General features: G+C 41.6%; 1 protein-coding gene across 4 annotated transcripts in view; it reads right to left on the bottom strand.

The window, feature by feature from the left end:
- Window positions 1-1181: 1181 nt before the first annotated feature.
- FAR1 (fatty acyl-CoA reductase 1) overlaps window positions 1182-23231 on the bottom strand; it is a 72860-nt gene continuing 50810 nt past the window's right edge. For 2 of the 4 annotated variants that reach the window (XM_056526578.1, XM_056526580.1), the window contains exons 9-12: window positions 18044-18215; window positions 8189-8318; window positions 7713-7840; window positions 1182-4600 (exon numbers count right to left, since the gene is read on the bottom strand). In XM_056526578.1, the coding sequence (XP_056382553.1) occupies window positions 4438-4600; window positions 7713-7840; window positions 8189-8318; window positions 18044-18215 (593 nt within the window). In that variant the 3' untranslated portion in view covers window positions 1182-4437. Of the gene's footprint in view, window positions 4601-7712; window positions 7841-8188; window positions 8319-14772; window positions 14945-18043; window positions 18216-23231 lie in introns of all 4 variants that reach the window. The other 2 variants (XM_056526579.1, XM_056526581.1) reach the window with 1 other exon arrangement.

Genomic DNA, 23231 nt, shown 5'->3' with positions numbered 1-23231 from the left:
AGTCTGCCGGCCCCAACAAGCCCGAGTCGGTCCCTCCCCGTCTGAATATTCATAACCCCCCTCGTTTCCTCAGCCGGCATTCGCTCGGCTGAGGAAATGCCTCTCTTACCTCCCTCCTATCATGCTGCGAGTCGCGCGCCTGCGCACTCAGCAGCATCCTTGGACCGGGCATGTGATTACTTGCGTCCAGTAATATAACTGATAGTTACGTCGGCGTAACTATCTGTTATATTCACAAAGCAACTTACGCATAAAGTTGAGTGTAGAGAAGGCAGAGAGGGGCGTGGTGCTGAATATTATTAGGGGTGGGGAGCTACAGTGAGGGAGGGCTTGAGAGCAGAGGGATAGGCGCTATGAATGCTGGGTAGCGTCAATTCTGACGTCACTTTGAGACGTACAGTACCCGGAAGTAAGCAAAATTACCGTGGGCTGTAACGGGAGAACCGCTGGACCAATTCCGGAGAACGACACCTCTATTTAAAAGGTATTTAGATACCCTATTCTATGGTGACATTTGTTTCAATATCATAGTACTCCTTTAACATATGAAGTGGACCATGGGGAGTGCTGCACCGAAGTCACAGAGAAGCAGCAAATTACAACCAATTTTAATTCTGCACTAACAGAAATCCCTAAAAAAGATCCTGAATGCAGTGAACAGTTATTCCCACTGGTTCAGCTTGATGGACATTTGTCTATTTTAATACCATGTAACTAATATTACTTCTCTATGAAAAAAATTATATAATTCTAGTATTGCAGCTTATCTTTAGTGTATCCTGAGATATTTTACAGTAGGCTGCCCAGCAACCAGTTTCTTAGTGTTCATAAACTAACAGTCCAGTATGTCAGTATTCTTGTGCAGTTAAAGGGCTATTACAGCTTTATACATCTTATCCCCTATCCAATGGATGGACATGAATGGAGGGGGCGTGATGTCACAGAATGCCGGGTGCTGCACAGAGATCGCAGGGGTCCCAGCAGCAGGACCCCTGCGATCATACATCTCATCCCCTGTCCTTTGCTTTATGCCTTTCAAAAGATTAAGGAGAAACAATTGCAACATGTGTGTGTTCAGCTCACATGGGACATTTTCCCGGGGCAGGACCCTCAGATCAATGTGGCTGTATAATCTGTCAACTGATATAATCAGGAAGCAAGGAAGAAAAACAAGCCAAAGATTGTCACAAAAAGTCATAATTTATTTAATTTTTTTTTCATAGCCAACCACGGTCTCTCACTCTAAAGTGTGGTCCTGGACCATGGGGGCTAGACAAGAGAATTAAATGCTATACAACTCTGAAAAAAGAAGAGCAATGACATTTTTTTTATTTTTTATATATTATTGAAAACCGCTGAGCTTCCACACAGAAGCACTCGTAATGTTCTCCAGATTAGATCCACACCTGCAGAAAATAAGGTGTCTTGTGGATTAGCATTGCACAACATGTAAGCACAGGTAATGATATTTGGAGAGTTTTGGAGTCATGGTTAATGTTGGAACATTGATTAAGGTAAAAGGTTCTGCACCATGTGAATGGACCGACAAACCACATGCCCGGGGCACTTACAGACACACATCAAAGTGGAAAACAATTTATTATAGACTTTTCTTTTAAAATCCTACATGATCATACAACAATTAACTGGGCATTCACACTTCACAGCTCTGTTACACTCACCATCCCATATAGTACTGGTACTTCTTACAGGAACCCTCCTTGCTCATGGGCCGTGTCTGATATCAAAGCTTGGTGCCCATTACCTACAATAACAGACTAGCTATGGGCAAAAGTGGCAATGCTTTTTTAGGATTTGGTGGGTGAAGGCAGACAGTTTTTTTTTATTTTTTTTAAACCCTGACAACCCAATTACATTTACATTTTCCCCCATCTTAATGGTATTCCCATAAATATACATACTGCTGGGGCCTTAGAAAAAATAAATAATAATAATAATAATAAAAAAACGGTGACTTGCAGCTTGGCAACGTCTGGCCCCCCGATGCTTCAGTCTTCTTCCTGCTTCCAAGAGGAGTGCCCAGATTAGGACCCAAATGCTCAGCCAATCACTTGCCAAGACACCATTGCAGCCAGTAATAGGCTGAGCAGGCAGCTCCTTTACCAAGCAGTCGTCTCAGAAGCAGGAAGACGACAAAAGCAATGGGGGGACCAGACAGAGGTGAATGGGAGGGGGAGGATAGCAAGTATAGTTCCTTTTTTCTATGGCCTCTGCAGTATAGAAAATTTTTATAAAAATACCAGCATACCCCCTTAAATGATGATATATCACTAGGATATTATTATTATTAGGATATACCGCTATTTTAAGAATTGTAGAAGCGCAGACTCTGTACCCCCTACTGACCCTGAGAAAGAGGTGGTCAGAGTCCTTCATTGTTTTTCCCTGTACAGTGGCACCTAGTCACAAATTGCAGGAGAAAACTATGAGGGTACAGCAGTGCTGGATAAGTTAAACAAGGTGGTCACTGTATACATCGCACAAAGGTGCATCTGTGTGATCACTGAATATATATATGTAAATGCCACTAGTTCTTAAAACATCTATGGACCTAACTTTACAGGACATATCCAAAAGAGACTGGACCAGATTTATCAATCTACCTGAAACCAAAGCTGCCGGGGTTTTCCTACAACAACCAATCACATATTCACTTTCATTTCCAGAACTCATTAAGATAGGAAAGCTAAGCTGTGATTGATTGTTATGAGCAAAACCAGAACATTTTGGCCTTAGGCAAATTAATACATTTAGGCCATTATGGTTGGCATGTTATGAAATTTCTTTTGGTAGCCATGGTGGATCCAATATGTATCAGGGTTGCCAGGCCACATTAGCCAATTCCCCCTCTGGGGGAAATAGAGGTCTTCTGTCTTTCTGCAATAGCACCACTCTTATCCATAGGTGGTGTGTGGTAAAGCAACACTATTTACTTAAATGGGACTGTACTGCACTACCAGGAAAGGCTTGTTGCTTTTCCAAGAGACATTTTCTAACCTGATACAATCACTTAAAGCACATTAGGCTGAGCAAGTATAAACCACATACAGTACAGTAGAAAGATGACCTGATGACATCTGTTAAACCAGCACCATGCCAACACCATGCATCTGGCTTGCATATGTCAACATGGATAGAAGTGAAACTGGTCTCTCTCCAAAAATGTGAATAAAGGGAGGACTATTTCATTTCAGCCCTGTATCTAAAGGGAGGCAGTGAAAGGAGCATTCTGACTACACAAGCACTACAAAAAGAAAACTTCCAACCAACCAATGACGTGTTCAGTGGTTTACACACTTTATGTAACAAATTGGGATCACACAGCATTATTCATTGATTTCCTTGTGCATATAAAAACTACAAAAATGTTCAGAACAGTTTCATATGGTTAAACTGATGCAGTGCAAAGAATTGGGGGTATGGAAGAGGAGGATGGGGGGGGGTGGAGTTATACATGGAAATGTGCAAAAAGTAAAATAAATAGTTACAAAAAGAAGAAAAATGGATATGAAAAATTTACCAAAACATTATAGAGGATGTAAGAGGCAGCTAACGCAACACAGGCTTATTCACAGACAAGTCTTTGAGTAAGCTGTAAAGAGTTAATGGTTACCAACCTTTGGCTTTCCTGCTGTTGTGATACCACACCTCCCAACATACCTTGCCAGCATGCAGACTACAATGCCCGGTTTAAGGACGACTTTCCAGGTCTCCAGACATGTCTAGTAAATACTTGCAAACAACAACTCCGGGACATTGTTTCTTAGATCTCTGCCATTCCTTAGTTATTCTGCCTGAACAATTGGATCTTACAGTTCCTCTTGTCAATAGACTGTCTGACACTGTCCAACCAGGGTTGATGCTGTTGACCACCCTATTGATAAGCTGTCAGTTTATTCATACAGTTTCAGGAGAATAAGAGAGGGATGGCACAAGCCAAGTTCTAAGATATTCCAAAATCATCTTCTATGTACTAACAATGGCCTGTCAGCAGAGCCCTCTACTCTGCACGGGCCTGGGTATGCTGGGAGTTTTAGTTGCACATCTTTGCTGTAAACCTGCTAAGTACAGATACTTGACCATAGCACCCAACAGTGTTTAACACCAGATGCTCAACACTAGGCACATACTTGCGCATTATAGGGAGGAAACACGTACAGAGGTCATAGGGGCACACCTATCAAAAAATTGGATTTTTGTTGAATTTCAGTAAACCGTTCTGCATAATGCTGGCTTGATCTGACATATGCGGTTTGTTACTAAAGGTACAAAAAAAAAGTTAATGTGTTCTCTGGAGCTAGGATGGCTGAACGGCTGTACAGAACATGGAGAGTACACTGATTATGTTATACAGAGTCTGTGCAGTTTGCCGCTGTGTGCATAGATGTCCAAAACGACTCAGTGTGTCCAGTGTCTTCAATATCTCATGGTGCTGGATGCTCGAAAGTAAGACAGAAACTTGAAACACAGACTAACCACAAAGTACCAGATGTTTCTTGCCATTTGTGACCTGGCAATGAAGACACGCCAGATGAGAACAACAAGGATGGTATTGAATCCATAGCGAATGTTCCTTAACCTGTGATAGAATAATATGGACTGAGAAATCTTATTCAGAAGAATATAACATGTTCACAAATAAAATATCCAAGAGTAGGATCATTGGGGACCTAACAAAGACCCCCAAGGACTGCCCTAGCTAAATGCCTATTCGGATAAGTCCTACCGGAAAAATAAACTGTAAAAACCATATTATTCTCTCATTTTAGTTGAGGTATAACATACGGTTGTCTGCTATTTTGGATTCCTTTTCCTCTCTGATATAACTCTTCTACTGTAGTCTACATTTCCCATGATGCTTCTGGCTTTACAAAGAGCGAGAGGATGGAGTCTCATCATTGTCCTGGGCCTATCTAAAAAGGTACCAAGACACACTGTGACCCAGATTTATCAAACTATAAGAGAGAAAAAAAAATAGTGATTTTCCCACATAACAACCAATCACAGCTCAGCTTTCACTTTACCAGAGCTTGTTAGCTGAGCTGTGATTGGTTGCAGGGGAAAAAAAAAAAAAAAAACTTTTTTCTCTCACACAGTTTGAGAAATCTGGGCCATTGTAACTATTGGCCAAACATTCTCTTCTGGTCCCTCCATGCACATAGAAGGTAAGCCACTTCAAGACTCCTCTAGAAGGCAAAAGAAACACAACATGCCAAATACTTCTCTTCCCAACATCTGTTGGGGGTAACGTCAGGAGACCACCATAAACGTTTGAAAGTCAGATAATCCCACCAAAATTGGTAGGTTCAGGAAACTTTTATTCTAATATTTATAGTGGCCTTAGATGCAGCCAGTCATTGATCAGTGACATAGAACGTCTATGCCCCAACTCGTACTATATCACAGTGTTTCCCAACCAGGGTGCCTCCAGCTGTTGCAAAACTACAACTCCCAGCATGCTCGGACAGCCGAAGGCTGTCCGGGCATGCTGGGAGTTGTAGTTTTGCAACAGCTGGAGGCACCCTGGTTGGGAAACACTGCTATAGAACCTTAGTGAATTCCTATCTGCTGCATATTTAGCATGAGGCAAGGGAACCGCGTCAGTCAAGCTGAATCTTATAGGACACTATAGAGAACATGCCCACAGTCAGTGAAGTTTTGCCACTTTACATTTAAACGTTGTATAGTCTATTACTTCACTGCATCAAGTCCCTTCAGGCAGCAACACTGTGGCCTCTAGTTCCTCTATGTGTTCTCCATGCGTATAATACTGTCAATGGAGGGCAGACCTTAGGGAGGGGTGTAAAAGCTTCCTACAATTTCCTATGTAATTCTGTTTACAGAAATAAAATATACACTGCTCAAAAAAAATAAAGGGAACACTCAAACAACCCAATGTAACTCCAAGTCAATCACACTTCTGTGAAGTCAGACTGTCCACTCAGGAAGCAACACTGATTGACAATCAATTTCACATGCTGTTGTGCAAATGGAACAGACAACAGGTGAAAAATATAGGCAATTAGCAAGACACCCCCAATAAAGGAGTGGTTCTGCAGGTGGTGATCACAGACCACTTCTCAGTTTCTATGCTTCCAGGCTGATGTTTTGGTCACTTGAATGCTGGCGGTGCTTTCACTCTAGTGGTAGCATGAGATGGAGTCTACAACCCACACAAGTGGCTCCGATAGTGCAGCTCATCCAGGATGGCACATTAATGAGAGCTGTGGCAAGAAGCTTTGCTGTGTCTGTCAGCGTAGTGTCCAGAGCATGGAGGCGCAACCAGGAGAACTGCCAGTACAACAACAACCCAGCAGCAGGACCGCTACCTCTGCCTTTGTGCAAGGAGGAGCAGGAGGAGCACTGCCAGAGCCTTGCAAAATGACCTCCAGCAGGCCACAAATGTGCATGTGTCCGCTCAAACGGTAAGAAACAGACTCCATCAGGGTGGTATGAGGGCTCGATGTCCACAGGTGGAGGTTGTGCTTACAGCCAAACACCGTGCAGGATGTTTGGCATTTGCCAGAGAACACCAAGATTAGCAAATTCGCCACTGGCACCCTGTGCTCTTCACAGAAGAAAGCAGGTTCATACTGAGCACATGTGACAGACGTGACAGAGTCTGGAGACGCCGTGGAGAACATTCTGCTGCCTGCAACATCCACCAGCATGACTGGTTTGGCAGTGGTTCAGTAATTGTGTGGGGTGGCGGTCGCACAGCCCTCCATGTGCTTTCCAGAGGTAGCCTGACTGCTATTAGGTTCCGAGATGAGATCCTCAAACCCTTGTGAGACCATATGCTGATGCAGTTGGCCCTAGGTTCCTCCTAATGCAAGACAATGCTAGACCTCATGTGGCTGGAGTGTGTCAGCAGTTCCTGCAAGAGGAAGGCATTGATGCTATGGACTGGCCCGCCCGTTCCCCAGACCTGAATCTGATTAAGCACATCTGGGACATCATGTCTCGCTCCATCCACCAACACCATGTTGCACCACAGACTGTCCAGGAGTTGGCAGATGCTTTAGTCCAGGTCTGGGAGGACATCCCTCAGGAGACCATCCGCCACCTCATCAGGATCATGCCCAGGCGTTGTAGGGAGGTCATACGGGCACGTGGAGGCCACACACACTACTAAGCCTCATTTTGACTTGTTTTAAGGACATTGGGGGAGATTTATCAAAACCTGTGCAGAGAAAAGTTGCTCAGTTGCCCATAGCAACCAGCTTGCTTCATTCACTTTTAAAGAGACCTCAGAAAAATGAAAGACGCAATCTGATTGGTTGCTATGGGCAACTGGCCAATTTTTCCTCTGCAGTTTTTCATAAATCTCCCCCATTACAAAGTTGGACCAGCCTGTAGTGTGGTTTTCCACTTTGATTTTGAGTGTGACTCCATAGCCAGACCTCCATGGGTTGATAAATTTGATTTCCATTGATAATTTTTGTGTGATTTTGTTGTCAGCACATTCAACTATGTAAAGATAAAAGTATTTCATACGATTAGTTCATTCATTCAGATCTAGGATGTGTTATCTTAGTGTTCCCTTTATTTTTTTGAAGGAGCAGTATGTTTGCCGGATGACTTCATTAAGGGCCAAAATAGGCTGGCGCTGGTAAAAACCCAAAACCAAATGCATTTTTATGGCCCAAAAGCTTTGCAGATACCAAATGATACTCAAGTTAAAATCTTACTTGTTTAAGTGCTTCCTGGCTGCGGGGAGGCCAGACATTTCTTCATTGAGAACATACTTTTTCGTCCCCATACAATAGTTCTCCATGTATTCTGCCCAATGCAGCTGCCGAACATCAAAGTTAAATACCTGCAAGGAAACAAACTCATGTGAACACCTATGAGTCACAGGCAGACTGACTCGCCTCTGTATCACAGCTGTCAGCAAGGAAAGCCACAGGTCTAGTGATAATACATATGGATAAGGAAAGGTACAACATTTCCCATGATATGTTCTTTTTTACATGGAAAATTGTATTGTGGCTATATATTTCCAAGCATTCCCCTAAAAAAAAAAAATTATAATACTTCGAGATAAATCATATAAAAAGAACAGGGGAAAAGCCTAGTAGGGCAGAATTAATTCTCTGAAACCCAATATTGCACTACAGATGTGACCCTCATGCACCCCACGTTACGCTCTAAATGTAACTCTTACCTTTTTGTCATCTGGACTGAGCTGGTTCATTAACATGTTGGTATTGTCATTACTCCATACCCAGGAGTTACTCGTGAAATATTCCAGCAGCATCATGGCTTTGTGTAGACGAGTAATTGTCTTCATCATCCTTAACCAAGTGGAAAAGAAGTCAAGAATTATTACCGGACCCCAAGTGTGGGCTAATTTGGGGGGAGCCACAACTTTCATGTATCTCTGGGTTGAGGAATTGTGCATTTTAAACTTGATATATGAGTAACCAAACTAAACGTATTTAATAGAGCCGCTTCACTTTTAGGATCAGTGGGGTTCCAGAGGTTGGCCCCTCCATGGATCATAAAGTAACACAACCTAGTGATGTGTCGTCACTTTATAAAATGGAACACTCCTTTAGGGCTTATTTACATGTACAGTATCCTGCACATATTTATTGTAGCAGATTTACAGCTGTGTTCAATTTAGTTTATATTGAAATCTGCAGCATCAAATAGTTGCAGGATACTGTAGATGTGAATACACCCTTAAGAGAAAAAAAAAGTTTTAATTTGCAAATGTAATGGAAATTAAAGTAGGACAGACAGAAAGGGAATACAGAGGCTAAGGATTATATCAGCTTGGAACAGAACATATTTTGCTAAGCTTTGGACACACTGTACTATGCAATGCAGCTGTTATCTGCAAGAGAAGTTTTTTTTCTGCAGATGCATGTTCTGGGAACTGTTGTTATGTAATAGCTAAATTACCCAGGCTGGAACGTTAGTAATCATGGAAGAAACGATGGAGGACATAATGCCATTTTAGATCTGCATTCAATGTGCTTTAGTCCCTTTCAATAAACTATTGGACAGTGATGTGAGGTGTATGGCACAATGCACAGGAAAGCAGAGGATGCTACAGGGCCCATGGGAGCTCTGACAGCCTAAATGAGATATGAAAGTCTGAGTAAATGGAGTGGTCTGGAATTAGAAGAGTCTGCTTTGTTTTAAGTTATAGTGCCTGTAACAAACATATGGAGTCTGTAGTGAACTCTGCCTATTATTTTCATCTAGCCAGGCTGTATTGTTCTGGCCAAAGACTGAGATTATGGCCAAACACTTATTCAGACAAAGCTATTCCTCCCAACATTACTCTACACATGTATGCGTTTTTATTGGGGAGAAGGGGAAAAGCTGTTAGTCATTTGTAGGAAGAATTAAAAATAAACATGCTGAAATCAAAGCTTCACAACATATCTTTTCGGGATTTTGTTGGGGTTGGCAGGATGCAGAGGAGACTCTCACCTCCCAAACAAGGCAAGTGTGGTACCTTCCTGTCCTGGGAGGTTTATAGCATAAATAGCAGTAGCAGTCACAAAAGGGTGGTCCCACAAAGCCGAGCACTTTAGTGTGGGGAAAGCCTCTATGTAGGCCTAGTGAAGGCGCACTGATGCCTCTTTTACACAATCGGAAATTTTGGAATGTCCACCTCTTAACGGGCAGAGAATTTGCAAATCTGCATGTTCCACCAATGCTAGGATCACTCCAAAATGTCACATCTCCATAGGCAGCAATGCATTTCCGAGAGGATTCCGCTAAAATAATTGACTTGTCAATTTTTGGCGGAGGCTAGAACCGGGATTTCCGCGGCAGATATTTTTGCTTCAGAAATTCCACCATGTGCGCGGTGCAGCAGCATCCCATTGGGAGCAATGGGATTCTGCTGCAACAGAATTTCAAAGTTAAGTTTTACCAACATATTCCGATCGGAAATTCCGTCATGTGAACATACCCTAAAGAGAAAAGTGTTGTGACCGTGCCAGGCTTGCCTACAGGCTGTGTCTGATATTTGAACTCTCTGAACTGAATAGGCATGAACTGAAATACCAGATACAACCAACAGAAAAGCATGACCGTTTCTGGATGGGGAGAGAATATTTTCTATTCCCAAGTAACCCCTTTAAGCTGAAAAGGTACACCAGTCAGCTTAAATGTGAAGTTTTACCGTAGATTAAAAAGGAAAACTCATTAGTTTCACCTGCACTAACCTGTCGGTACAGATAACACGCAACACTGATTACAACCATACTTACCTGATCCCGTTCCGTGCTCAGATTCTCCTGCTATCTTCTTCTGTATCTTCCTTTCCGGGCCGACTTGGAGCATGGGCGGACCTTCCTGAGTCTGTACTAAGAGGTTAGTGCAGGTGAAACGGATGACCGATTTCCTTTAAACCTGTGAGCTATAGAGTATTCATTTAGATTAAAGAGTTTCTGGAGAAGACAATATAACAATAAGGGGCCAGAAAGCAAAAAAAAGAGCAAAAGGGAGTCTAGAATAAAGTGTAATCCATCAGTCCCCAATAATTGGCTCATGCACTCTATGCAACAGAGAGAGTGTAACAGTATAAGCAGAGGCATAGTTAAAGGCACCAGAGCACTAATGTAAAATCTGCAAAGGGTCTCCACAATACTTGTTCCTTCTGATGTTATATTCAGGCATCAGGACCCAGGTAAAACTGCTCCCCCTTTACCCTTATAGCTTTGCTATGGAGTCTATTAGAACCCCTGAAACAAACAGAGAGACCTAAACCAATTACAAGCATGCTACATTAGTTCTGTTGAGTATTCGGCTGATTAAGAGACAAAATTCAATAGAAAACACAAAGCATTGGACACTTGCCATTAAATCTCTTGATGGCGGGATGTATCGTGTATTGGATTTATCTGGGGCCAGGAGAAGAGTGGATGTTGATAATAAAGCACTTAACCTAAATGCTTTTTCTGTTAAGAGAAAACTGCACAGTAAAGTGTTGCAGCATCTTTTGGCAGCAAATGTGTCAGACACCAAAAAGGGGAAATTAAGGTTTGTTTTTTTTCAGACTTAAAAGGAAACAAAGCAAAAACTATAAAGGGTTTTCTGGAGGAAGTGAGAAAAAATGGCCTCTGTGGCCCATAAATGTGTTCATTCTTTTGGCAGGCAAATATTCGCGGCAGAGAGTTCTGCCACTTATATTCCCTAGTTTGCACTGTGCAGCGGAATCCCATCGACAGCAATGTGACTTTCAGGAAAAGCAAAAGGAGGACCTATTACTAGTCACTAGATAAAAATCTGAATGGTTAGAGGTTCATGTAAGGACAATATATTCTATATCTTAAATGTATTGCACTGTGAGGGGAATCTGAAGCAGGGAAGTGGTTATGGGGAAGGGTGGGTACATGAACACGCCTTTAGAAGAAAACTCCACTTTTGAACAGCATTTTTATAACATTGGACAAATTATACCCAAAGTCCCTCTTCAGCTCTTATATCTTTCTATATACCTTGCTTATAATAAATGTACAAGGGGAAGGTGGGTAGAAGGAATCCCATGCAAACACAGATTGAAATACCAATCCCTAAGTTTCCATTTATGCCTTTGGACAGGGCAGCCACACACATCCAGAGGGAAATAGCCTCTAAAACATAAGTAGGCCCCAAATCATGCATCCACTGGGGGACTGGTTCCCACTGAGAAGATCTAATGGGAACCAGGAATTAGTTCTCCTCCAGAAGAAAGAAAACTGCCTCTAGTGCCAGTAAGGCTGGGTTCACACCACATTTTTCAAATACGGTAACCGAATACGGTTTTCCACAAAAAAACGTATACGATCCGAAACCATATGCATAGAGAATGCATTGTAAACCGTATTCCAAATGTTGTGTACGGTTGCATCCGTTTTGCCTCGGATACGGTTTTGCCGATTTTTCAACCGTAGGCAAAAACGTTGTCAACCACGTTTTTGCCTCCGGTTGGAAAACCGTATGCGAACTGTATGCAGTTCTTTTAACATTGTTGTTAGAGATGAGCGAACTTACAGTGAATACGATTCGTCACAAACTTCTCGGCTCGGCAGTTTATCCTGCATAAATTAGTTCAGCTTTCAGGTGCTCCGGTGGGCTGGAAAAGGTGGATACACTCCTAGGAAAGAGTCTCCTAGGACTGTATCCCCCTTTTCTAGCCCACCGGAGCACCTGAAAGCAGAACTCTTTTATGCAGGATAAGTAATCAACTGCCGAGCCGAGAAGTTTGTGACAAATCGAATTCACTGTAAGTTCGCTCATCTCTAATTGTTGTCTATGAGAACAGTACACAGAATTTCAGAATACAGTTGCACACGGTTTTTCTAATCCGTTTTTCGAGTTGACACATGCGCAGATCTTTCTAGAATTCATCCCAGACATCCCCCTCCCACATCCTTTGGTATTTCAATAGAACAATAGTAACTTTATTAAATTGCTGGAAAACTAATTCCAACAAAATAGCAAAACCGTTGGCAAAAATGGATGAAAACGGATAGAACCGTACATACATTTTGGAACCTTATACGGGGAAAAACCGTATACGTTTTAATTCGGAGTCATACGGTTGTATACGTTTTTTGCCATACGTTTTTAAGCGGAAAACCGTATACGGTAACCGTATTAGAAAAACGTGGTGTGAACCCAGCCTAAGAAGTGGCTACTATAACTTATATATTAGAGCAGTGTTTCCAAACCTGGGTGCCTCCAGCTGTTGCAAAACGACAACTCCCAGCATGCCCGGACAGCCTTCGGCTGTCCGGGCATGCTGGGAGTTGTCGTTTTGCAACAGCTGGAGCCACCCTGGTTGGGAAACTCCATTACAGAAACCAGACTGCCATCTTTAGACAACTGCTTCGGGCTTCTTGCACTTGACATGTAAGAGCACGGGCTGGGCTGAGAGATAAGTCTGTGATCTTATCTGTGATGCTTACCTGGTAAATCCAGTTGGTGTACATTGGAGTATTACAGAAAATGCTCCAAGGGACTAAACATGCAAATCAGCCTTCATCCAACTAGAGCCACTGACAAATGTAAACTGCTGTTAAAAGTGGAGGATCCCTTGAAGGTTGCTAAACTGGCTTTTGTAGCAGTCTGCCATTCTGAAGGTGAGCCATTTCTATAGAAATTCTGCCTAACCAGAGCTTCTACCAATGTAATCTAGAAAAGCTGCTAGGTTGGACAAGGTTGCAACGTCAAAAAGTGAGCTATTTATCAAGCCTGTGACCTGCAGTGTTGTATTACCTCACAGTGACCCAAAAACTGAAAGCGCCTTACTGCAGTGAAAAGAAAAGAGAACAGATTTTACAGGAGGAAAAAGAACTGTTCCATTAGTCTTGTGAGGCCAAATCCAGGCAATAAATCAACTCCTATCGGGAACCTTCAGCTTTCTTAGTAGGGATCCTATTTAAAGCAATCTTGGAGGAGTCTAAAGAGAAGTTCATCTATAAAGAAGGATTCTACTCTTCAAAGAGGAGAAGAAAAGTGAATAAGGAACTATGCTTGTGTTTTTATAAACAGGGTAGGGATTGGAAGGTTAGTCCAGGACAACAGCGCAAGGACATCATTAGAATGCAATACTGGGAATGGATCATCATCAAGAACATAGAACATTACAAAGAGCTGACAAGTGTGGACAATCAATGCACAACATGACAGTATTGAAGACGCTCTACACCTAAAAATCTAAACTTTTCAGCCATTATATATTTGTAGGATCATAAATAAAACAAATTAATTGAAAACATTCATAAAGTCTGATCCCCAAAATATAAAAATGACAAACTTAATAAAAGCATAAAAAAAAAAAAAAAAAAAAGACTGCACCAGAGTGCAGCATTTACTGCAAACTTTAATATTGGCAAAAACTTAATGCAGAGAAATGTGGCAGGCTTGATGGCAACAGAAGCACACACAGTGGGACTAGCTGATTAGTTTGGTAACTAGGGGTTACTGCACCTCTGAACGGTTCTGATGCTAAACAAAAAAAATTAAAATAAATAAATAAAAAACACATGCAAAAAGTAAGCAACAAGAATTTACATAAAAGAAAACAAAACAAAACATGGTAATGGTCTGCCGCTAGAACTCAACATGGGGGGCCTCCAATACAGTGGTCTCCAACCAAAAACTCAAGAGACATGTGGGATGAGTTTTTCCTAGAAACATCTGCCAGCACAATGTATATATCTTCCAGCACAATGAAGGTGCTCTTCAGGGTCGAAAGCAGGAGACATGCGAGCCAGTGATCTTTTCAGTGCCCTCTCGAGTCTGCCCCAGAAAGCACCTTCAGTGAACGCTTCTTCCCCTTCTATACATCTGTTAGTGCAGAGTTAGCATGGTGCCCTACAATAGACGTTCTTCGCTGTTTATGGGGCTGTCACATGTTAAACTGCATGTAAGTCAGGTGGCTGGAGGTAAGTGACACTATATGGAAGGGATACTTTAACTGGCAGTGTAGAATGTGGTTCAGATGGCAAGAAAAAGAAGAGACAGAAAAATAAAAAATAAAATAAAGGGGGGGGTAGAAAATAGAGGGGAAGATAAAAAGAAAAAGGAGAAAAAATATATATATTGAAAAAAAGTGGGGGAAAAATGTGATAAAGATGAAGGAATGGACAAGAAAATTATGTATAAAACAACCCTTCAAGGTCAGCAGTATTTGCTTGCTATAAAATTTAGCATTTTGCCATTGAGCCTGCTTCTTCTCAGCATGCCTTCACCAGGTTAACAGCACCTCCTATTTTCTTTTAAATGTAACCTCCTTACCAGGGTTTCTGACCTGTCAACCTGAGAATAGCATCATACAACACTGCAGGTACTATATGACTGACAGCCGTCCAGTAATGATGCAAAAGGGGGTTGTTTCGAAGGTTAACATTGGGGCGCCTGAGGGCCTGTTCTAAAGGATTCATCTTGAAGGAAACATTTACATAATACTCTGTAGGAGAAATAAGGATCAGATGCAGTGAGAACATGTAGTAAGTCTGGGTCTAAGCACAGTAGTCAAACAATGATGCATTAAAAAGGATACCTTTATAAAGGGAATGTGCTGCCTGAAAATAAAAGGCTCATTTAATTCCAACACGCTTTCAAAGTCACAGGGAAAAAGGTTTTATTTTAAAGTGCAGATAAGAATTTTTCCTAAAACCAGTCAAGGGGTGCTGGTAACACTCTAATACTACAGGAGGTTAAAAACTACAAGTAAAAAAAATAGAGAGCATGCTAGCATCAGCCAACTTGACTCCAAGGAGTTGAACATAATGGCCCAGATTTATCAATCTGCCTTAAAGGGGTACACCGGTGGAACACATTTTTGTTTTTTTTTAAATCAACTGGTGCCAGAAAGTTAAAAAGATTTGTAAATGACTTCTATTAAAAAATATTTACCCTTCCAGTACTTTTTAGCAGCTGTATGCTTCAGAGGAAATTCTTTTCTTTTTGAATTTATTTTTTGTCTTGTCCACAGTGCTCTCTGCTGACACCTGATGCCCGTATCATGAACTGTCCAGAGCAGGAGAAAATCCCCATAGCAAACCTATGCTGCTCTGGACAGTTCCTGACACGGACAGAGGCATCAGCAGAGAGCACTGTGGACAAGACAAAAAAATTCAAAAATAAAAGAATTTCCTCTGTAGCATACAGCTGCTAATAAGTACTGGAAGGGTAAAGAGGTTTTAACAGAGGTCATTTACAAATCTCTAACTTTCTGGCACCAGATGGGGAAAAATAAAAATAAAAAAAAAGGGTTTTCCACCAGAGTACCCCTTTAAAACTATTGTCTGGTTTTGCTCATAGTAACCGATCACAAGTAAACTTTCATATTTAAAAGAGCTCTGGTAAATTAAACGCGGAGCTGTGATAGGTTTCTCTGGGCAAAACCAAAGACAGTTTGGGTTTAGGCCAGACTGATCAATCTAGGCCAATATGTAAGTGGGCCAACCCATGCTAAACTACCCATAAGGCCAATGCATCCAAAACACTGGAAACATCAGCAATGCACTGTGACAAGAGAGAAGGCGTCTCACTTCTCCTGACCTGTCTGTTTTAGTGAATACTTGTATCCATCATAAACCTGGGGAAATCTTTTCTGGAACACGCATTGTCCTGTTCCTTTATTACTGCTCCTGGAAATGTCCATGTAGGTTGACAACTAAGTCTTTCAATAAAGCTTTGGGCCAGTGATCTCCCCTCCCTACCCTCATCTACTACCACAGTCTGTAAGGCTTTGCTTTATTGTCGGACTCTGGTTTATAATGTAGGCAGGAATGTTCGGTATGTGCTGTATATTGTACTGCCGCGCAGTATGGTGATTGCATTAATTCGTTGTGTGCAGCTTCTTAGCATGTGCTGTGTCACAGTTCTTTGCAAATATTCTGACCACCGACTGTCCATCAATCGCTGACCGTGTCAAAGCGTACAAGGGTAAAATTTCCTTAAAGGGGTACTCGTGGAAAACTCTTTTTGTAATCAACTGGTGCCAGAAAGTTAAACAGATTTGTAAATTACTTCTATTAAAAAAAATCTTAATCCTTCCAGTACTTATTAGCTGCTAAATACTACAGAGGAAATGCTTTTCTTTTTGGAACACAGTGCTCTCTGCTGAACTGTCCAGAGCTCTCTGCTGAACTGTCCAGAGCAGGAGAAAATCCCCACAGCAAACATATGATGCTCTGGAGAGTTCCTAAAATGGACAGATATGTCAGCAGAGAGCACTGTGGTCATCATGTCAGCAGAGAGCACTGTGTTCCAAAAAGAAAATCATTTCCTCTGTAGTATTCAGCAGCTAATAAGTACTGGAAGGATTAAGATTTTTTTTATTATTATTTTTTTAACAGAAGTAATTTACAAATCTGTTTAACTTTCTGGCACCAGTTGATTAAGAAAAAAAAAATAAAAAAATTACGTTTTCCACCAGAGTACCCCTTTAATAATGAGATGGTAACAGTCAATTTATTCATATGTATTCAGGAGGGATAACAGAGGAACAGCACAATGCAGTCTCATAAGGCTAGGTTCACATATACGTGTTCCATCCAGATAAAAATAAAAATAAAGATGTATGCAAAAACGGACCTCAACTGATAAAAATTGTATACAATAGTGTTTCCCAACTAGGGTGCCTCCAGCTGTTGCAAAACTACAATTCCCAGCATGCCCGGACAGCCAAAGGCTGTCCGGGCATGCTGGGAGTTGTAGTTTTGCAACAGCTGGAGGCACCCTAGTTGGGAAACACTGTTGTATATAAGAAAAGTTGAGCCAGATAGGTAAATTCTGCTAGACATGCTCTCCTGTCTGCTCCTGGACCAGCCCACCATTACAACTGACATACTGGATATCAGGAGTGACCCCAAAGAGAACAAAAACTGGTTCTGGCATCAGTTTCACTCCAGCATTTTACTACCATGCAGGGGGGAAACTTCACCAAATCGATGCATATATTGAAACTGGTCCTAAGGAAAGTGCTCCTGGATTATTATTTTATAACACTAGGAATAGCTCGTTCGTCTAAGGGATTACATAAATACTAGCAATGTTGGATTGGCCATTGTCTGCACATCTGAGGAATGCAGAAAAACAATGTGACAGAAAGCAAAATGAAAAAGAATTCATATAGACTTTAATTTTCAGGCGTGAAGGTGCATTCCCTTTAACTTACAGGTGGAAGACAGTTTAGTGGATCAACATGGGAACCTAGCACCCTACACTGGGTGTATTCATTTTGTGAGTGAGCCACTTGCTCTGGGAATTTCAGCCAAAAACATCAATACACAGACATAAGTGAAGAGAGATTGTAGAATCCAATACCCAAGATGTGAAACTTTTAAAATGGTGAGTTTATGTTGATCCAGAAAAAGGGTCATTCCTCTTGTAAGGCATCCATGGTAGGTCTAACATCCAAATAGTTAGTACTGTGTTAGGCAGACACATGCTTCGGGTATAGCAGTTGGCCCATTGGCTGAGTGCTCAATTTTAGGGTCAGTCACTGGCGCTTGACATGTAAGAGGAACAGAAAAATCACAAAGCTATCCACAATTACCTTGGGCTTCTTCCAGTCATCCTGAGGTAGATATCATACAGGAATGCTGGGGCCTTATGGCTTACAGCAATCCAATAGTGATATAATAGGTGATTGGATGTTAGATTTACATTGGGCCGTCTGAAGGCCTGTTCGAGAGGATTCCTCTTGAAAGTAGAAATTACATGGTATTCTAAGAAAGAAAAGTTGTTCAATAGCTTAACCATGTAATGAACGGCAACAAGAAAAAAAAAGAGAAAAAGAAAAAAAAAAAAAAAAAGCTCATAGGAATATAAAAAAAAAAACATCACAAATAAATAGGGAGTGGGCCAAGTCTGCTGGCAACAAGGACATAACTGGCTATCCCGGGCAACATTCCCTGCCATGACTGTGCCTACATGGCCAAATCAAGGTCAGTAGCTTGGCGTTCTCTTGCCATCGCCGTTTGTCCCAATTTTTTTTCTGTTCCTCTTAAACTGTTTCTCATTTGCTCAACCAAAACATTTTTCCCTATAATAAAAAAAACCATTTACCCCTTTTGGAGCAGAGTCTCAATGACTATATGACAATGCAAAAAGATATTTAACACCAAGGACCTGCATTTTTTATTTTATTTTTTATTGTAGGGAAATATGCATAAATTGCGTTAAAAAAAAAAAAGGAAGAGAAATAAAAGTAAAATACACCTCTGTTGTACACCTGTATTGTACATTGATCCATTCTGATTTGGTGCCACCCTTCACCCTTTGTTAACATTAGTTTGGATTTCAAAATTTTACACATTTTTTAATAAATAATAGGCTATGGACACCTTCGACACAGACTTTTTACCGATCTATTTATTTTTTAAACTCCCATTAGTGAAACTAACTCAAGATAATCACTAGATTTTAGTCTGCAATCCTTACTCCTGCTTCTAGTCTATGTGGATGTGTCCCATCTCAGGACTGATTTCGCCTTTTACAGCCTTCAGACACTGATACGAGTAGTATGTGATCCCCACTGCAGTTCTCTTCCTGTTGTACACTGACCTATAGCCTTTGTTATTTGCTCTTCCTTTCCCAAGGCTTTCCTCCATATTGCCCCTTCTAAAATCTTTAATCTTTTTCCTTCGCTCTCTGATCTGCCATGTAAGATCTCTGTGGATGCGTATATGGAAAAAATGGGACAGAAAATAGCGCAGCTATGTGCGGTTAATCCTTATAGATGAAAAGTAGGTGATGTGCTGTAATGGAGTGCGCTCACCTGATTGTGTTGTACTCCGAGTACAACACCTTTATGCACGTATAGCCGGCCCAATTCGCGGCTTACTGGAGCTGGGGTGCTGCAGACATTGGTCCCGTCCTTCGGGCGGTATTGAAGATTAGATGAACAAACGCTGTTTCCACAGCAGAAGATGATGTCCTCGCGGCGCTCCTGCAGCGGATAAATTAATAATAACCGTAAGCACGGACTTGAAAATAAAAAAAGGTTTATTGCAATCTAAAATAACGGACAACGCGTTTCGAGGGGCATGACCCCCTCTTCGTCAGGTCCAATTAAACTGTTTGACCTGACGAAGAGGGGGTCACGCCCCTCGAAACGCGTTGACCGTTATTTTAGATTGCAATAAACCTTTTTTTATTTTCAAGTCCGTGCTTACGGTTATTAATTTATCTGCTGCTGGAGCGCCGCGAAGACATAATCTTCTTCTGTTGTGGAAACAGCGTTTGTTCATCTGATATAAGATCTCTGTGCCCTCCTTAATTCTACCTGTAGGGCATCTTTTAGACAGTTCGACAATAGCCTAACTTTAGCACCAATCGACTATATACAAGTCTACAAGTACTGACTGAAAAGGACAAATTAAAAAGGTCCTTAAAAGGGATATTCCAGGAAAAAACTTTTTTTTATATCAACTGGCTCCAGAAAGTTAAACAGATTTGTAAATTACTTCTATTAAAAAATCTTAATCCTTTCAATAATTATCAGCTGCTGAAGTTGAGTTGTTTTCTGTCTGGCAACAGTGCTCTCTGCTGACATCTCTGCTTGTCTCAGGAACTCCACAGAGTAGAATAGGTTTGCTATGGGGATTTGCTTCTAAACTGGGCGGTTCCCAAGACACATGTCATCAGAGAGCACTTAGACAAAAGAACAACTCAACTTCAGAAGCTCATAAGTACTGAAAGGATGAAGATTTTTTAATAGAAGAAATTTACAAATCTGTTTAACTTTCTGGAGCCAGTTGATATATATATATATATATATATATATATATATATATATATATATATATATATATATATATAATAAAAAAGTTTTTTCCTGGATAACCCCTTTAACACTGAAAGGAGGAAGGGAAGAGCAGATACACAGAGACTAGCAGCACATTGATGGATCATTTTCTGATTCAGAGAAAGAACCAGCAATGTGAAGGTGTATCTACAGCAGTGGTAGGAAATTGAAAGAAGTCTCTTCAGAAAGTCGTGTCACTTCAAATTCAGGGAATGAAGGAAAAGTAAATCTATGCGAGAGTGTCCATAGCCTTTACATTTTTTTTAAAAACATTTTGTGCTCTATAGAATGAATGAAGTCAATAGTTTTCTATCCATATTATCAAAAAATAAACGCTTCACTGTGCATAACTAGTAAAGCATCCAATTTACAAACCTATATAGACATAAATATCCATTTTTAAAGGTGCATATTTGAAAGTACATGGGCTAATATTTTAAAATAAATTTGCCTTACCTCCCCAGCATCTACTTTCAGGGAAGAATTGTGGCACAATAGTAAGCAAGTCTTGCTGAAATCTACAGGTTAAGTGACTTTCATTTAATATATGGGTCTTTTCACCCTGAGGTTGGGATCATACAACAGAATTTCTGAGTCGAATTCCGCTTTGAAATTCTGCTTAGAAATTCCAATGCAGCAGAATGCCACTGCTGTCAATGTGACAACGATGCGCAGTACGCATGATGGAATTTCAGAGACATTGTTTCAGACACTAAAATTCCTCTGCTTCATCTTACGACAGAATATTACACAGAATACATTGCAGTCTTTGAGGACGGCAATGTCCACTTTTTTGGAATCTCTGGCCGGAGATCCCATAATTTGAACCCAGCCTTAAGAGGTTGAAAAAGGTTTTTAACTATACATATTTTTACAAGTTTGTCTATTTAAAAATCTTAAGCCTTCCAGTATTTATCAGCTTCTGTATACTACAGATGAAGTTGTGTAGTTATTTTCAGTCTGACCACAGTGCTCTCTGCTGCCACCTCTGTCCATGCCAGGAACTGTCCAGAGCAGCATAGGATTGCTATGGGGATTTTCTCTTGCTCTGGACAGTTCCTGATACAGGCATCAGGTGTCGACAGAGAGCACTGTGGACAAGACAAAAAAGAAATTCAAAAAGAAAAGAATTTCCTCTGTAGCATACTACAGAGGAAGTTGTGTAGTTCTTTCCAGTCTGACCACAGTGCTCTCTGCTGCCACCTCATCCATGTCAGGAACTGTCCAGAGCAGGAGCAAATCCCCATAGGGAACCTCTGCTGCTCTGGACACTTCCTAACATGGACAGAGGTGTCAGCAGAGAGCACTGTGGTAAGACTGGATAGAACTAGGGCCCATGCACACCCAAGGAATTTCCGAGATGAATTCTGCTTTGAAATTGCTGTTAACGGGATCCAGCTGTAAAGTGCGCACAGCGGGATTTCATAGGCGGAGCTTTCCACTACTGAAGTGTCTCAACCAAAAGAATATACATAGGGACCAGCAACATCAGAGTGGTCCTACTGCAGACTGATTCAGTCAAGACCAAACGCCCTAGTAATCATGCAGCAGCTAAGTACTAGAAGGCTCCAGATTTTTTAATAGATATCATTTACAAATCTGTATAATTTTCTGTCACCAGCTTATTTGAAAAACATTCTTCCATTGGAGAACCTCTTTAAACTTAGTACAAGCAACAACTCACAACAAGAAGAGGGAGCTAGGAAGAGTGAAAATTCCCAGAGGATACATGAACTGAAGTGAACCCGTCACACTGAACAATCTGTCTGCTTGGTGGACATCATGCTATAAAGAAGAAGGAGTCAAGCAGATGGATTTTTATAGTAACGGAAAAAATTTTTTATATATAGCTTTAAAAAAAAAATCCCTGCTTTTAAGGAGACCTGTGGGCGGTCCTATCTAGGATATACCGGCACAGGCAGAGATTGTTGTCAGTCCTTGATTAGCTCTTCTGGGCTTGAGAGCCCAGTGGGTAGGAATGAGCTTTACAAGTTACCGTATTTTTCGCCATATAAGACGCACTTTTTCTTATACAGCAAATACACATTAAAACCCTGTCCTATCGGGTTGGTCCCTGCGGCCATCAACAGCCGGGACCCGCGGCTAATACAGGACATCACCGATCACGGTGATGCTCTGTATTAACCCTTCAGACGTGGCGATCAAAGCTGACCGCCTCGTCTGAAGCGAAAGGGACACTAACACGGCTGCTCAGTCGGGCTGTTCGGGACCGCCGCGGTGAAATCGCGGCGTCCCGAACAGCTTACAGGACACTGGGAGGTACCTTACCTGCCTCCTCGGTGTCTGCTCTGTGCCGGGATCCCCTGCATGGCCGGCGCTCTCCTTCTTAGTCATCATGTCGTTGTGTACGCCGTCCCGTCATCCAATAGAAGCAGCGTGCGTAGCGACGTGATGGCAGCAACGGAGAGCGAGGATACCGGGCAGCAGAGACGTTCCAGAGCGACAGGGACACCCCGGGGCCGTGGCGACAACGATGGAGGGCGACATCCAGGGCAGCGGTGACTGTCCGGAGCGGCGGGGACACTCGAGTATTACCTCCTATACCAGTGGTCTTCAACCTGTGGACCTCCAGATGTTGCAAAACTACAACTCCCAGCATGCCCGAACAGCCAACGGCTGTCCAGGCATGCTGGGAGTTGTAGTTTTGCAACATCTGAAGGTGCGCAGGTTGAAGATCACTGTCCTATACTTTACATTGTATTTAGTTCAGAATCTATTTTCTGGATTTTTATCCTTTAAAATTAGGTGCGTCTTATATGCCGGAGCGTCTCATATGACGAAAAATACGGTATACTAAATCATTTCCCACAGCATTATAAATAGATCAGAAATATTTATTTAGAGGGTAAAAAGGTCTGCTTATTAAATAGAAACCAAGAGTGGTAAATTGGTGCTGTACCAACTTTTACAGAGT

This window comes from Hyla sarda, chromosome 6 (genome assembly GCF_029499605.1).
Source record: "Hyla sarda isolate aHylSar1 chromosome 6, aHylSar1.hap1, whole genome shotgun sequence".
NCBI classification, from domain to species: Eukaryota; Metazoa; Chordata; class Amphibia; order Anura; family Hylidae; genus Hyla; species Hyla sarda.
Note: the sequence above shows the minus strand (reverse complement) of the source record. Positions and strands in the feature narration are given on the sequence as shown.